Source organism: Botrytis cinerea, chromosome 15, assembly GCF_000143535.2.
Source record: "Botrytis cinerea B05.10 chromosome 15, complete sequence".
Classification (NCBI taxonomy): Eukaryota; Fungi; Ascomycota; class Leotiomycetes; order Helotiales; family Sclerotiniaceae; genus Botrytis; species Botrytis cinerea.
In genome coordinates this window covers 1,925,504-1,941,657 of record NC_037324.1, presented here as the reverse complement: position 1 = coordinate 1,941,657, position 16,154 = coordinate 1,925,504, and the positions used below count along the sequence as shown (strand labels likewise).

The window sequence follows — 16,154 nt, the reverse complement described above, 5'->3', positions numbered from 1 at the left end:
AAAGGTTTGGGATATTCTGCCGAGACTTGCCATTACCTATCAATGATTGACAGACACTTTAGCAAATGCTAGTCTGGAGAACTCCAAAGCGTATATGAAGAGATGGATGCAGCTTTATCATTTATTGCTTGGTCACCATTTGTTCTCTTCCATTGAAAGGAGCGGGATCATTCAAAGGTTGTGATGATTTACAGCAAAACTCGCAAAGTTGCAAATGGCTAGGCATTGAAGAAAAGGATTCATTATCATTAATATTATCAATCTATTCGTCAACGATCTACAAACGATTTTTGGGTTCTATATACAATATTTCCAGACATCTTCCTTAGACTGGGCAACGTCTACCATTGGTGTTCCAGTTATATGGAATAGGATCAGTAGTCTGGATTTCCCAATCCACGGATCCGACAGCAGTGAGAGCAAAGAATACACCGTTGGGGTCGTATTGTTGCTTCATCGCATAGAGTCTATCATAGTTGGCACCGTAGAAGGCTTGTGTTTGATTAGGCTCAATAAGGTCACCTTCCGACATATAGGAGCCGGAATCAGGAGCGATAGCACGGAAAGTATCCATGAAGGCTGTAACGGCTTTTACAACGACCTCGATCTCGGCCCAGGTGCTAGTGGCTTCCCATTCACCGCCGACGATAGTGTGCATGATGGTTTCACGCCACGCAGGAAGGACAGCAGAATCAGTGGGTGGGTCGACAGCAATACCGGTACCGGAGATGTGGAAGCCAGCGATGAAGAAACCTTGCTCGACGGCAGATTTGTGAGCGGCAAAAGTTTGATTGCGGAGGTCGTCGTCCTCGAATACAGAGCGAGGCATAAGGCGAGAAGCGGTCTTGACAATATCAGTTCCGACATATTCTTCTGGGAAAGAAACAACCCAGGCATCGTGGCTAGGAATGATTGTTAGTATGGTTAAATTATGATGGTGAACAAGACAGAAAAGCTAGGAATGACTTACAAGTTGTCAGCGTGATTGTACCAAGGATTATATGTGATATTGTTGCTGTCAAGAACATCGAACCAAGGCTTGAGAAGTGCCTGAGTCTCAGCAACTGACATGTTTGGTGCGACGAAAGATTCCATACGGAAATAATAAGCATCACTACCACCAACATCGGTTCCGATTTCGAAGGCGCTGGCTCCAAGGTAGTAATATCCGTAGGTACCGGCATCGACGAAAGTTTCAGCATTGTCAATATAAGCTTGAACACCTGCCCAAAAGGAGTCGTTACCGGGAGTATCTGCGACAGTGAAATTGAAGGTAACTGTGGTAGTTTCGAGTTTGGGGAGAAGTTTGACGGTAAGAGATGTCACAACACCAATGGTGCTACCACCACCACCGCGAAGCATCCAGAAGACATCGGAGTTGGTTTTGGAATCACAAGTGATAAATTTACCGTTGGCAAGGACAACTTCCATGGCCAAGACTTGATCAGATCCCATGCCATACAAACTGCTCAAAGGCGAATGACCACCACCAGCAATATAACCACCACCCATTCCTACAGTGACAGCTTCACCACCAATTACAGTACCTCCCAAGCTCTTGGCATATTCATAGGCCTCGTAAACTAAGGTACCGGAACCAACCTTGATAGCAGGTCCGGAATAGCCATTAGCAGCTACAAAGTTTGGTAAATAGGCTTTGTTTTTGAGATGATGAGTCCAGACGGTAAGAGCACCCTTGCCAGATGCTTTACCGTTAAAATCGTGACCAGTGTTCTTGATTACAATGGAAAGGTCAAGATTTCTTGCGAAATTGACAGCGAGTTGGATTTGTGCCACATTCGTGACGTTGACAACATAACTGGGGTAGCCACCTTGCTCACAGGTGTCTGTATAGTTAAATCCAGGAGGCATGCAAGTACGACCCTGGTAGAGCGGCAATTGAATTGAAGTTGGATCAGCCTCGCTGTGTTGAAGTTAGTATCCGATAATGTATCCAATTTGGGTGAGCCTTACTGTAATTCTGAAAAGTACCAGTCAGCTGTGATAGATGCACATTTAGCTGCATCATATTCAGGCCATTCTGGGTAACAGACAGCGGCCAAAGGACTGGACTTGATCAAAGCACCGCCGAGGAGGATGTCAAAAATATCCCAAATCAAAGTAATGGGCCACAACCTATCACCAGGAAGAAGTTTGCAGGCTCTAGTCGATCTCTTCGAAGCAGTGGAGTCAGAGTCGAAGGCGAAGAGAGATGAGATGGATTCATTGTTGATGGCAGCAGCAACGTTTTCAAGAACGCCATCAGTCAATTGAACCACTTCATTACTGAAAAGAGCTGGTGTGGCGGTTGATAAAACAGTGGTTGTGGCCGGGGATAAAGTTGAGGTCACTGTGCTTTGTGCTGAAACGGCTCCCAAGACAGCAGCGGCAGCCGCTAAAGAAGGCGAAGTCTTCATGGCTATAATTTATCAGTAACAGTCGCGAAACATAGCGGGATGGTGTCAAGGGTTTGAGAGAACTACCTGATTTGCAAGAGTAATTTCCTTCTCTAGATCTGTGAGCTTGACAGGACTTGGAAGGTCAAAAGAGGCGTGAACTGAAATAAATGGGATTGGGGGCTAACTATTTAACAAAAATTGTCTCTTGAGAGAAGTCTAGGTATCTGGATCTCGGCGTGGCTGAGAAGAATATTTTCCCAAAAGGGAAGACATAGTGGAGATCTCATGGCGGAAGCTTTCCCATTCTGGTGCGAGCCTATGTCAGTACTAGATTTGATAAAGCTTCAGTACAATAATTAACATTTCAGGATCTATAATTGATTCATGTTAGATTGAAATCTCGCCATGTTTGAATATCGGACAACTCGGCATCAAGTGTATCCTTAGGATATTTTGACAGAATGTGGATTTGCCGGGGGATGGCCAATAGTACACTCGGCGCAAACACCTGAAAGAAAAGGAGCCCACTTTGAGCCCTGATCTACCCGGTCGTTGCATAAGAGAACTAGAGGCCAATTGAGATTAAGGATATGGGTCCCTGTGGATATTCGATAACAAAATCTAACAAACATGAATATGGAAACTATTATATCATTGGATACTGATTAATTCTTCCGGGGACGACCAATGAACGAAATAGAATGTGTATTGAAGTCGAGATCTTAAAGTTGACAAGCAAATAATAATAAAATGATTCTTGAACTTAGATGACGTATTCTAAAATGGAATATTTCTCTGAACTTACTCATATTGAACAATTGAGTAATACTTTAGGATTAATCTAGAATCGCACTTATATAAAAGAGACTATAAAAGTATAAAATTGTATATATTATAGTCGACTATATAAATCAAGTGTTTTATTCAACTTTTCAACTTTTAATGTTTATTAATAGTTAAATCTTTTAAATCTTTTAAATCTTTTAAATCAAAATAAGAAAAATAAGAAAAATAAGAAAAATAAGCCAAAAAGATTGCAAAGTCGAAAAGTTAAATGAGACACTTGACCTGCCGACGGTAACATGCGTGGTTTATCTTGTCGAACGGCTCGCCTACGAGCCTAGGATTCCAGTGCTGTGGTCAAGATCTATTAGATTTATTCCCCACCTGCAGAGTAAGCCGTAGAAATCAGCAGATTTGGATCAAATTTTAGAGAATCGTACAGAGTGCTCCACGAAGCTGCAGAACTACAGTGGGGCATCGATAGTTCACGAATCAAACAATCGAAACGAGTCTTCCACTTGAATTGTTCGCAGGCTCGGAATTGCCACGTTTTCTTCTCCTTTCGTTTGTGTAACCATGTCTATCGCTTACAGTCTCGATTCTCGAACCCTTAAAGATTGCTCTTGTACAAGGTAAGATCTTACGATAACAGACCTACCTAGGTAATATGTAACCATTTATGATACTATTTGCTATGGAAGACTGTATTCTATAAGGGTTCTCACATACAACCCTCCATTTCTTAAGGGCATTAGGCCTCTCAATGATCAATGCCCATCTATCGCTAAGACTCGAGTTAAGCTTGTTAATTACTGAGATTGTTGGACGCCGTATATCGGCGGCCACGATACCCAATAAGAAATAAAAGAATGAGCAAAATCACAAGCAAGTGGTGTTCTGTGTGAAGTCTCGAGGGACTACCTAGTTACGGCTGATAGTGATAAGTCTTTTGGGTTATCCACTCTGATCTTTATCGACTGATATTTCATGGCGAGTACGAACGTTGAATACCAGGGTCTTTGGTGCGTTTCATGGAAATTCCCAGTAGCTTACCCATAGATACTCAAAGAATTTTCAAACTAGAGAAAATCAATGAGGGTTAAGGTTAAAGCTTTGAAGAGTAATTTTGTTCTCGAAGATTGATATGGAAAAAGTTGCGATCCGAATCCATTCCTACGACTAGTAAGAAGTAGTATTTTGCTATATAGCGGGAAGCCCCATTTACAAACTTCAACCCCAGCTGATCATCCGATGGAGGTGAAATTTTGTCAATAATAATGAATACACAAAGAACGAAATACCGACTGTACAGTGCACATATCTCTACATGATTGGTTTAAAGTCCTTACTGATGAAGATTTAGACTTAGTAGACCACTTTGCGTTCATCAGATTGAATTCGCTACTTATACTTGCCAAGATGTTACGTAGATCCTGGGACTGATTAAAATTTTAATCTCCAAGTCTGCACAACTAAGCTCTTTCGATTGTCTCTAAAGCAGAACTAGGTATCTTATCCTCAACGATGAGCCCGCTTACAAATAAGTCTCTTTGAGGAACAGAATTAGCTACATAAGTAGAATGCATTGACTGGACTCGCTGCATTGACATCAACATCAATTTTATAGCACAGAACTCGTAACGTTACTCTTACAAACTTCAGAAACACATGGTATCGGCATACAAAAAGAAAAGAGACGTAGGTCCCCCGCCTTTCATCGACGCCGTTACGCTACACATATTGTGGCTTTTTATTCCTCCTTAGCTGGTGCCGGTAATTAAGATGATGATACCTTCCCATACGAACAGCATCCGTTTTTCACACTGCATGTGTGTGCACAGTGTTACAGTCGGCAGATGCTGTACGAAAATGAAAGGATGCAGGAGGAAAGGGGTTGCAGATTCTGAATTTAATCACCCTGCGGAACACCTTGTATATTTCGGACTTGCACCGATTGCTACTGGCTGCTATCTCGGTCCCGTCCCTAACCTCCCTCGCCCCCTCAACCTCTAGGCACTCGTTCACCCCATTTTTGCCCTGTGTTACACAATCACAAACTTCACGTTCAAATCCGCGATGCAATCAAAAGGCACAGCACTCCACAAGAATTTCTCCCGTGTTCCACACCCCTGGCGTTACCCGGAGCGGGGATTACCTTTCTTTACCCGAGTTCCTGGTACGGATGTAAAGAACACAAATTTGGCCTAGTCACAATGCTCGGGTACGACGAAGCTCGAAAAGATCCTTACTGTTGCTGTTGCACATACAGTATCGTTGGTCCATCAGGGAAAGCAGTATTCATACAGGTAAATTAGGCGAATCAGAGCTTTCATAGCATAGACAACATGCCGGTCCGTTTTATATCTTATGAAATTTGACTCGTTGATTGTCAAAACCCTGGTGAAGTTGAAAACCCAATACCTCGTTTTAACTTTCGCTTTTTCTCGATCTTTCCTTCTAAATCCTTTGGACTGGGTTTGTTTTTCGCATTGAACTTTTCAATCCTTGAACCGCCATGTGGTAATGGGCCCTCGGTTGCATTGATTCACATCTGCTAATTGACTTTATCATAATATAATGGCCTGTTCGTCGCGCGTCGTGTACGGTCCCATTTTTTGATATTCACTTCTCGTTCCTCTTCTTAATCGTATCAGTGAGGGTGGTCCATTGTCATTTGCATTCCACTTTCTTGTACATGAACCCCAGGGTGGAATTGTGACTGGCTCACCGACCACAACATGGCTACCAGTGCTGCTGCTGTTGCGGATCTTCCTCACGATAGCCGTCAAGCCCAGGCGTTCGCGATCACTTTCGTGTTTCCGGCCATTGCGACAGTTGCCCTCTTTTTACGATTGTACAGTAGATCTTTGACTAGATCCTTTGCTGCAGGTATGTATTTGCTATTAGTTGTGCTCTTTTCTTCTTCTTCGGAATCAACATTTTGTACACAACCGTCGCTAACCCGGCGCAGATGATTGGGTAATTTGCTTTGCTATGGTGAGTTTTATTCACATTTCCCAGGCCATAGAAGTGCCATTCTGCAAAAGACTTTCTCGTAACTCCATGGATGTGACGGTTAAGGCCTTGATCGACGTTGTTATCTGGGCAGGCCCTGCAGGATCTTCCACTAAATCTCTCCCTTTCTAGATCGTATACTGGGCGGAGACATATACTTCATACAAAGGTAAAGCATTCTCATCACCAACTTCACCTTCCGCGCTCTTCTAACAGCAAGTAGTGATAGAATACAATTATGTTGGTATTCACGTATGGGATCTTCCAGCCGACTGGGACTCCGTGCCCGGAGCAAAATATGGCTATGCAGTTAGTTTTTATTGCGAATACTTCTCGTTGCTTATCACTGATTATTCCAGACCGAACTCATCTACAATCCTATCTTGGCTCTCGTGAAAACATCCATCCTTCTCTTCCTGCTTCGTCTCACCGGCCAAAAATCTAATGTCAGACTCACGATTATTGGCCTTTTGATTTTCAATGGCATCATGATGGTTGTCACATTCCTTCTTACCGCTTTTCATTGTGTTCCCATCGCTGCGAACTGGTACCCTGCCTTGTACCCCGAAGCTGTCTGCATGAACTTTGCAAACTTTGTTACCGGGACCGCAAGTGTCAGTGTTTTGACTGACGTGCTGGCTTTGTTGATGCCCACTTGGATTGTCTACAATCTACAGATTTCAAGAAGGCAAAAGTTGATGCTTGTTGCTATATTGTCATTTGGTCTGATGTAAGGAATTGTCCATTTCTAACCATAACTCTTGGCAAGCCGACCTTTTCTAACATACTACCACAGAACCGTTGTTATTGGTATTATTCGGATTATCCTTCTCGATTCGTTCGATCGTAAACCTCCTGCAGATATCACATATTCTCTTCTTTTCTGCATTACAACAATTGAAGTGGGCTTATCATTTGTTTGCGCGTGTGCGCCTGCACTTAAACCCATCTTCGTTCGCATCATCCCCAAGCTTTTCGGAGACAGTAGTCGTTCGCGGAGTCAAAAGAAATCTACCGAAGGATATGGACAGGGAAGAACAGCCCGTCGCCCAGAAGGCTATGAACTGAGTAGGAGAACACCGCATCATACTACTGAAATTGGAGCCGGCGATATAGAAGGAGACTATGATAAAATGAGTGATGTCACTGATGTGGAGAGTGGTCACGGAAAAGGGGATGGATTGAACAAAGGTCAGATGGGGATCGCAGTGAGGACGGAAACCGAGGTGAAGTGGCATGACAATATGTCTGTGAATAATGGAAAGCCAGTCAGAAAAAGCGGTAGCAGTACCGAAAGCCTTGTATGAATGATTGATGGGTTATAATTGTTTTATGTGGGATTTACTTCTCGAGTTGTCATTTTATTCGTCATATACCCCCTATGCTTTGTAGAAAAACTTGCTACAATCTAGCAATTCAATATCGATTTCATCACGAGATATGTGATCTGGACATCGGAGTACGTGTTACTTCTCATATCCGCCCTTCGAAACTGCAAAGCGATGGAGCAAACCAAGTGTCAAAGTGCCGTCTCAAAGTCAAAGTCCTCAATTGTCCACGCACCGGTTCCAATATCAAAAGCCATTTATTACTCAAACGCGGGTAAGATTCTATCACCCTTGTTCCTTTAAGCAAGCCTTCAGCTGAGACATCTTTATAATTATGTCAATCATTCTCTGCAGAATTGCAATCTCCATTCGATCCAACTCTCAACAATTATGCGAATCCTATTCCACTCGCTAATGATAGTTCTGTATTTCTTTATATCGCTTGGTTATCTCCACCTTCTCATTACAAACATCACAATATATACAGTAAAGCTCATAGAGGCCAGCAGGGAAGTGAAAAGTCGGACATAGGAGAGTGTGGCGTCTTCACAGGTAGAAGATGAGTTGAATGATGGGTTTTTAGGGTTTGAGGAAGGGTGACTATATGATGAAAAGAAGGAGAGGATGGTCTTCCCTACGGTTTATACGTTTCCACAATATTTGAGGCCATTTCCTGAATCTAATCGTTACTTTTCCCTTCACATATTTCTACATTTGCCATGTCCAAATCTCTCGTGCTCATACCTCAATCACAACCGAATAATACCAAGCATGTTAGTCAAAGTCAACTCGTTCATCTACCATGGTATCCATTCATTTTCATCATCTCATCTCCTTCATTGACAACTAGCTAATTGAAACTAGCTTTTCACTCCCTTGTTACTTTTCACCATTGATCACAATAATATTACCAACCAACAAGCACCAGTCATCTATGAATTACAAGCAGAACACCCATCTATCGTCATCGCTTTCCCTCCACGAAACCCTACTTTCGGCACATCGGACTACTGTCGATAGCGTAAGTTTCTCTGTCCACACACCAGTCGATAAATTCAGTAAGATCGAACTCTGCTTCCTCCACTTAGTATCAAAACAAACAAGTTCCCCAACTCCTAGCTCAATGCCCAATTTATGCCTACAAATGCCATTCTAGGCAATGGGCTCTTATAAAAAAATTGCCCTGCACTTGTTTTCGTTTTCCAATTACAAGTTTCTTCTCCTTGCCTTCGTCCCAATCGTATGATCTTTACCATTCTTCTCTCATCGTAACCCCCCCAACCCAATCCTCCTTCTCAATTCCATAATTCTCTGTCTCCCAACTGGATCATCTCTATAGGCAGCCGCACCCAACTCGGCCAAAATCTGTCCAACCTGATCTTTCTGCACCTCACCTCCAAAGACCCTCTTGTTGTGTCTAACACAGTCCTCGTACCATTGCTCCGCCGAATAAACAATGTGGTTTGCGAGAACTATCCTATTTGACCCAACGAATGGATTAACTTCATTGTAAAACATTCCTTCTAAGATGTTGATTATTGTGTCAAAGTCGAAGGATACACTGATAAACAAATCTGGGACCCAGTTTGTAGGACCTGGGTGGGCGTGCTCAGCTGCGTAGGTTTCGACGAGAGGGATGAGAATACTGGGAGAGAAGACAATCTCATATCCAGAGAGCTTTTGCGACATTTCACGGATAATGTTTACGATAGCTTCATAGGGACGTTCAGTTTGTGCTTGCGGGTCTTCTTCTACACGGGTCTGTATCGACTGTAGAAGTTGTTCCCACATAGTCCGGATATCAGCCTGGTTGTGATGATTGGCAGCTGCAAATATCTGGAGGCAGATGTCATAGTATTGGCCTTGGTCGGCATATTCATTAAAAAGCTAGAAGATGTTAGCAATGCACAAGCACCCGAGGACGGGGTGGAAACTTACGACAGAGAGTGGTTGAATGGAGCCGTCAAGATCTTGAACCACAGAATCTTTACGTGCCTGAGGAATTCTAGGATCGCCTCTCAAACGTTGCAACAATTCATGCTGAATACTAGCAACGTCCAGTAGCTCACCAGCCTCATGCAGCATGATTTGTCGCGCCTGTCTATGGACGGCACCGCCTTGTGTTTGAGCATTTGCCTTGGCTCTGCTTAAATATTCGATTCTCCTTTGCAAAGAGATGGGAAGTTCACTCTTAGCCAAGGTAAGCTGTACACCGGCAGCGGAAGAATAATCTTCTCGGTGAACATAGTATTTCCAAAGCAGGTCGGAATTCTCCGTGCTTTCACTAGCAGTTCGCTCAAGATATTTCACGATGAATGGCGAGTCTGTGGCAATAATTCTTTCTGTCCAGCCTTGTTCAAGGTACCAATCAAATAGGTCGTATTGAAAGACTTCGTCATCAGACTCGTCAACCACTTGATGTGCTTCTTCGCGCATTCTAGCCTGGGTGGTTTGTCTGCCATCAACCATTTCCGGTGCATTTCCAGTGTCGTTGTCAACAGCAGTCAAAATCTCCTTCACAATGTTATAACAGTCTTTGCGGAACTCGAAGAAACTTGCTCGATGGTCGTCGGCAGGCCTGCCATCGTTAAGCCACGACAAAGCTTTGTTGCCACGATCAGATTCATGAGCAACAAGTAGTGCCAGGCTGATTGCACCAGCATAGAATTGATTGGCGGCAAATTGAGCGCAAGCGCTGTACAAATTGTCATGGGATAAAACACCGGCGACTTCCTGGAACAACCGAACACTCTCGTTGAGAAGTGCCCTTCCGTGATCGGATGAAGGGCCAACGCTGGTCGCTCGTTGCAACTGTTCTTGGGCCCTGAAAATAATGACATCGTCAGGACTACAGAAAGTACCACAGCGTCTTCTGAGAGCCTCGGCGACTGTATCAACATTTGAGCCTTGGGCAATGTTACGATTCACAATCTCCTTCACCAACAACTTCGCCAAGTTTTTGCCATTGTCTGTAGAGAATAATAGCTCAAATGTCAGTTCTCGAAGTTGTTGCTTGGTTGTATCATCCAAAGCAGCCCAAATGTCATCGACTCGTTCCTCGAAAAACATTTGCACAAAGGATATTCCTTCCACTATGCTCGTGTTAAGGATTTGCAGTGAATGCAATGCTTGATGCTCGCCCTGCAGAGCAAGATCCTCCTGTTGAGTTGTGGCACGATTAAGACCCTCGGGCCCAGAAAGCCCCTCAATGAACGTCTTGTTGTCCTCCAAGAACTTTGACAATTTCATAAGTTCATCTTGAACAGCACCTAGCTTCTTTTTATCAATTGTTGGTTTGATAGCAATCGCCTCCTTGGTAATTTCCATTTTTATGACCGGGGATTTCCAAAGACCACGGACTAATCTAGCCATATATAGAGCAAGCCCATCGTGTCTCGAAGAAGGCCGCACGTTTTCGATAGCTTGAGTTGGTCCCTCGACAACCATATTTTGATCCATAGATGCACGACCACCATGCTCAACGAATGCTCTTCTAGCAGCTTCAATAGTGTCGGGATCTGCTATCCTCCTCTCTCCAACTACTGAAGCATCGCCGCCCTGTCCGCATGCTACGGCTAAAGCAGTCGCGGTTGTTTCTCCCCTACCATATTGCCGAATGAATTTCTTGATTTCTGTTTCTCCATCGTCAAATCCACTTCGAATAGCAGAGGCGAATATGTCTACGAGTCGTCGACGTCGAACGATATGAATCCCAGAATTTGTCATAATTGCTATTTCCGGGGTTGGAAGATCATACTGCGTTGCGAGTTCATTTCCGAAGCCCAGAGGTTGATCTGAAGCGGCAAAAGGTTTTGTCACAAGACCAATAGCCTCAGCACGACTGCCCATTTCCAGCCAAAATGCTGATTCACAATATCGCAAACCTTGTTGAGCGGCCATGTCTCGTGCCTGCGCTGCTATCCGACCTGTATCTGGAGCCGACAGAAAAAGAGCATCACTCCCATCACGGGTCTCCTTGGAAACGAAACAGAAGAAGAAGCCTGGAGGATATCGAAGACCTTTGCGTGTATGTGCTAGTGCATCGGAGCTTGTCTCAATCGCTGGCTCGAGTCCAGGATAAGGCCTAGTTCCCGGCCGATCAATCCTGGGTGGGAATCTAATGTGTTGAACCTGCATACTTTGTGGAGCTCCCTGGCCAGTTTGAAAACCGTAAGCATAACCCCGAGTAGCACTCAGAAACAAGCGACATCCAGATGTAGTAGTAGCCATAAGATGGAGCTTTAGTCCTTCTTTTGCAGATATAGGACTGATTGAAACGATTCGCATATGAGACGATAAGAGGGGCGAGGCCGAAATCATGTGAGAGATATCTCTCAGGATATCTTGTCGCTTCTTGTCAATAACTTGTGTCAAGGTGGTAGCGCTGTCCATATGGAATGTTCGAATAGTGGATTCGGAGGAAAGAGTGTATAGCAAGCGACGGGTGTCATCCACAACCATATCCACTACAACCTCAGTCGTCGCGCGAGCCCAAGGTATGGGCACCAAAGATGTGTACCCGGGACTCGTGTGATTGAGCTTTCCAGTTTTATTTGAAAACCATTTGTCTTCATTTTGATATGTAAGCTCGTAGACCTGGTTGGCTCCTCCCGCGAAAAATATGCGCCCCGTATCTGTTGATCCTTCAATTACTGTGACATCGAGTCCTCTGATGGAAAGCGTCATGCCGGTTCTGTAAAGCTCCAGGTTTCTATTCCCATGCTCATCAAGTCCGTCTGCGACACCCAACAAAATAATATCTTGAGTGGTTGCGACCACCACAATGTGGGTGATAGCTTCAATGAAAACTCCTTTGCGCGGTATCACCAGTTTCACAGCTCTGATACCATTTGGCTGGTCCTCAAATCCTCGCAGTGTTGGATTTGGACTGGTGTAGTCCCATAAGTATAATGCGTTGTCGATAGCTGCCCATGCATGATTTAACTCCGCAAAAAGCCCCATCGATGTCCCGAAAGAAGCATTGTTGTATTGGTCGTAAATCGTATCTGGAATATCGTACATCCTCATCTTTTGGAAAGGAACCCAGGCGGGATCGGAGGCAGGAGATGGAAGGTCATAGTCAGACGAGATGCCCTCTGCGAAACTGTTAGCTGTGACTCCTATACAGACTCTAATGTAGACTCACGCTTGACATAGCTATCAAGATCAGGAAAGCTTGATTCTCTTTGCAGAACTTCGTTGATAGTTTTCGCAGCTCGTGATATGGGTAATAAAGGTTGTGGTAAGATTTGAGGTTGAATTGGAGGAGGTATTGGGCCGTCTCGAGGTGGAGTTGGTTCACGTCCAGCATGCGGTTGCGGTGGTCGGAAAAGAGGTGGTTGTGGTGGAGGAGGTTGATTGAATCTCGGAGGAGCAGGTGTCATGAAATATGTACCTGGTAAAGGTCTCTGTGGTGTTCCTGGAAGAGCCATTCTCTTTTTTTTTTTTCCTTCTTTGGCCGGTAATCAACCAATCTTTAAATAAATACTGTCGCGAGAAGGAATCTTGCGGAAGATGGAATTAGAGATTAGAAAAACTTCATGAAGAGAAAAGCGATTGAGTCGTGATGATATGATAATCTTCGAAGTTATGCGATGAAGGCAAATGATTGTAAAAATTCGAGGATGGATCGAGGGCAAGGTTTATATTTGTATACCTGCAGCTGTATATTTTTTCTGTTTTAGAGCTACAACTCTCTCTCTAGATGAGCCTCGCGACGCGGTCGAAGCTTCCAGGATAAATATTTATTTGAGGCACGTGATGGGTTGTAAAAAAAAAACAAGGTCATAGAAATTTGGTGGTTTGGGTTTTACAAATCTAGGGAATGATAAATTGGAAAAAGAATCATTAAATAGGAAATACTGCGATATCTAGCTTGATAGGTACGTTAGGGACATACGATAGGATAGTATAGTTGTGCGCCGTACCGGTGAGAATAATGTTTCAACGTAAGAAGGGCTTTCTTTTTTACAACTCACTTTGAGCATTAGAAGGGGGTGGGTGAAGATGACGCTTATTCACTGTTACCTCTATGAGAAAGCCATCATCTGTACAGTTAGAACTCAAGGTATCCGAAGTCTATCCCACGATACAGAACTCTGAGTATAATGTCATATTGATGTTGATTATATACTTTTCTCGCCTACCCCGAAACAATCAGAGAAGATTAATCTATAGGTCTTTCTCGTGAGTTTGTCGCCGCCATCATGAAGCCAATTCTCCCATTTACCGCCGACTTCCTAGCATAAGACATGTAGCAAATTATGCATTTCGTTCATCCACCGCTCGTCTTCCACTCTTCGTTTCACTCCTCCGTCTGATCATGCTCTTTTGGTTTCTTGAATCATGCCTTCTTAGCATCCCTTTCGGCTTTCTTCAAAGCTCTGGTTCTGATACTCTGGTGCATGCCTTTGTTTTGATCTACCACAAATGACCCTCCAACTCCTAAGGTATTTTCCAACCACCATTGCATTAACGCATGACCCCAGAATGGTGTACTTGTGTAAGCCATCTTCTGGGCTCCTCCACTTCTACCAACCTTGGCCAGAGTAGTCTTGACAAATGTTCTTGGGTTTGGAATAAACATGCTAGTACGACGAATCTTGCTCATTGCGGTCGTAACAAGGTAGCTCAATACTAACTCGACGTCGACGCCTGTACCCTTGAGTTCACCTCCAAGGGATGTTGACCATTGTTGTAAGAACGCCTTGCTTCCAGAGTAAGTAGCCAGTAAAGGAGTCGGTAACCATCCGCCAAATGAACCCATAGTTAAGATCAAACCGCGTTTGCGTTGAACCATTCCGGGTGCTACAATTTGAGTAACTCGAAGTGTACCCATGCAGTTGATGGTAATAATGTCTCTCATTTCCTCCTTTGGTGTCTGAATAAATGGTACGGGAATGCTGTGACTTTGCCCAACGTTGTTGACCAAGATTCCTACATCGAGTCCATCAACAAGAGCCTTCAACTTTGCGTAATCCTCGTCCCTATTGGCAGCGAAATCCATGGCAAGAATCTTTGTCTGAATATTTGAGCCGGCATATTTGGTTTGGATTTCGGAGGCAAGAGTTTGAAGTTTCGATTCTGTGCGGGAAACGAGAACAATATTGAATCCTTTCTGGGCAAGTTGAATCGCATATTCTTTGCCGAGACCATCAGAAGCACCAGTCACTACTGCCCAAGTTCCTTTCTTTCCATAGGTTCGAAGCTATTCGGAGTATGTTAGCCAGCTGCACCAAACTAAAGCTGTCGGTTCACCAAGTATCAAGGGCCCTTACATTCTTTCCTGAAAGGACGAAAAGACTCAATAGAAGCTGGATGTAGCTAATGACTTTGCCAGCGACAATGAAAGCTCCAATGCCAGCAAGTCCGGTGAGGACAGCCTTTGGCAGAATAGTATCGAGAACCATTTTGTCAATTGTCAATGGATTGAAAGAAGTGGAAGACAATTCAGAGAAACGTTGAGGCCACCAGGACTTATTAGAAATAGGTGACTTTAATTTGGGCTAAGTTTTGGTGAGGAAATCCGCTAAATTTCAGCCCGGCATTCGTTCATGATAACACCGAGTAGCCTCGTAGCATCTCACTATTGGAGATACTCGAGGCACTAACGATGTCTAACATGATTTGCCAATAGTGCGGGCCGCCGGCCCCTGCACAAGGCTGATCTTCGAACTAACACTTTTTGTTTATTTCGTTGTCCTGGCTGACCTCTTTTCAGATTTGGATTTACATTGGCGTGATCCCATTATCACGGCACAACCACATTTCAATCCCATCAACAATCGGATATTCAAATACAGTTGTTTCAGATACAGCTTCTCAGCATGAGTTTCCTCACTAGCCTCACCGCGTACTTACCTCAACACGAAGGTGCACTTCCCCAATGGCTTCTTTTCGTGAGTAACGCTGTCCTTTCCTCATATCTAGTCTCAGCACTAATCCAACCCTAGATCTCCGTGACCTCTCTTTTCAACACCGTTCAGTGCTATTTTACTCTCCACTTTAACTCCCAAATCTATAACGCCATCCCCAAGTCCAATAGCCCACTTAGTAAGGGTACCTCCCAATCCTACCCTTTGACCACATCTGCCACTCCTCTCTCTTCACGCACATTCGGAACGTGGACTCTCATCACTGCGATCGTTCGTCTTCAAACCGCATATCATATTAGCAACCCACAAATATATCAATTGGGATATGCGACGTTTGTTGTTGCGTGGTTACATTTTATGGGAGAGTGGTTGGTGTTTGGCACTACGAAGATGGGCAAGGGATTAGCAGGACCGGCCGCGGTGTCAACAGGGACTTTGATTTGGATGTGGGTGCAGTGGGGATTCTATGTCAAATAAGAGAATGTGATGATCAGCTGGACGGGAGGGAGAGGAAGGCGAGGATATACATAATAAGTGGATTGTGAAATGTCATAGTTGGGAACGCATTTAAGGCATACTGAGGGGTTATGAAGCATGGTAACAATTATCAAGGTCCTCCAAAAGGAGTCGAGTGCTTCTCAATACTATTAGCTGGGAGAAGTTGCATACCCAAGATTTATGTTACTGTTGAACATACATTTTACTTACTTAGAATATTTTAATATCAGATTTGCATCACATTCGACTATCGAAGG

General features: G+C 44.0%; 5 protein-coding genes across 6 annotated transcripts; 2 read left to right on the top strand and 3 right to left on the bottom strand.

Moving 5' to 3' along the window:
* Positions 1–226: 226 nt before the first annotated feature.
* Positions 227–2,826, bottom strand: BCIN_15g05580 (hypothetical protein). Of its 2 annotated transcripts, XM_024697740.1 has the most exons (5): positions 2,585–2,826; positions 2,484–2,509; positions 1,975–2,419; positions 971–1,924; positions 227–902 (listed from the first exon to the last, which is right to left on the bottom strand). In XM_024697740.1, the coding sequence occupies exons 3-5, from the start codon at positions 2,415–2,417 to the stop codon at positions 326–328; spliced, it is 1,974 nt and encodes a 657-aa protein (XP_024553556.1). In that variant the 5' UTR covers positions 2,418–2,419; positions 2,484–2,509; positions 2,585–2,826; the 3' UTR covers positions 227–325. The 2 variants fall into 2 exon arrangements, with proteins under 2 accessions (XP_024553556.1, XP_024553555.1); XM_024697739.1 differs by having other exon boundaries at positions 2,484–2,826.
* Positions 2,827–5,521: 2,695 nt separating this feature from the next.
* BCIN_15g05570 (hypothetical protein) lies at positions 5,522–7,792 on the top strand. The gene is made up of 6 exons (XM_024697738.1): positions 5,522–6,071; positions 6,154–6,179; positions 6,330–6,366; positions 6,421–6,506; positions 6,557–6,927; positions 6,994–7,792. The coding sequence occupies exons 1-6, from the start codon at positions 5,921–5,923 to the stop codon at positions 7,502–7,504; spliced, it is 1,182 nt and encodes a 393-aa protein (XP_024553554.1). The 5' UTR covers positions 5,522–5,920; the 3' UTR covers positions 7,505–7,792.
* A 381-nt stretch (positions 7,793–8,173) lies between these two features.
* On the bottom strand, positions 8,174–13,226 carry BCIN_15g05560 (hypothetical protein). The gene is made up of 3 exons (XM_001549677.2): positions 12,672–13,226; positions 9,464–12,621; positions 8,174–9,412 (listed from the first exon to the last, which is right to left on the bottom strand). Exons 1-3 carry the CDS (start codon positions 12,955–12,957, stop codon positions 8,789–8,791), a joined length of 4,068 nt encoding a protein of 1,355 aa, XP_001549727.1. The 5' UTR covers positions 12,958–13,226; the 3' UTR covers positions 8,174–8,788.
* Positions 13,227–13,526: 300 nt separating this feature from the next.
* On the bottom strand, positions 13,527–15,125 carry Bcifa38. Its single transcript, XM_001549678.2, has 2 exons — positions 14,803–15,125; positions 13,527–14,732 (listed from the first exon to the last, which is right to left on the bottom strand). The coding sequence occupies exons 1-2, from the start codon at positions 14,932–14,934 to the stop codon at positions 13,869–13,871; spliced, it is 996 nt and encodes a 331-aa protein (XP_001549728.1). The 5' UTR covers positions 14,935–15,125; the 3' UTR covers positions 13,527–13,868.
* An 11-nt stretch (positions 15,126–15,136) lies between these two features.
* On the top strand, positions 15,137–16,139 carry Bcerg28. The gene is made up of 2 exons (XM_001549679.2): positions 15,137–15,423; positions 15,478–16,139. The coding sequence occupies exons 1-2, from the start codon at positions 15,352–15,354 to the stop codon at positions 15,874–15,876; spliced, it is 471 nt and encodes a 156-aa protein (XP_001549729.1). The 5' UTR covers positions 15,137–15,351; the 3' UTR covers positions 15,877–16,139.
* Positions 16,140–16,154: the final 15 nt, after the last annotated feature.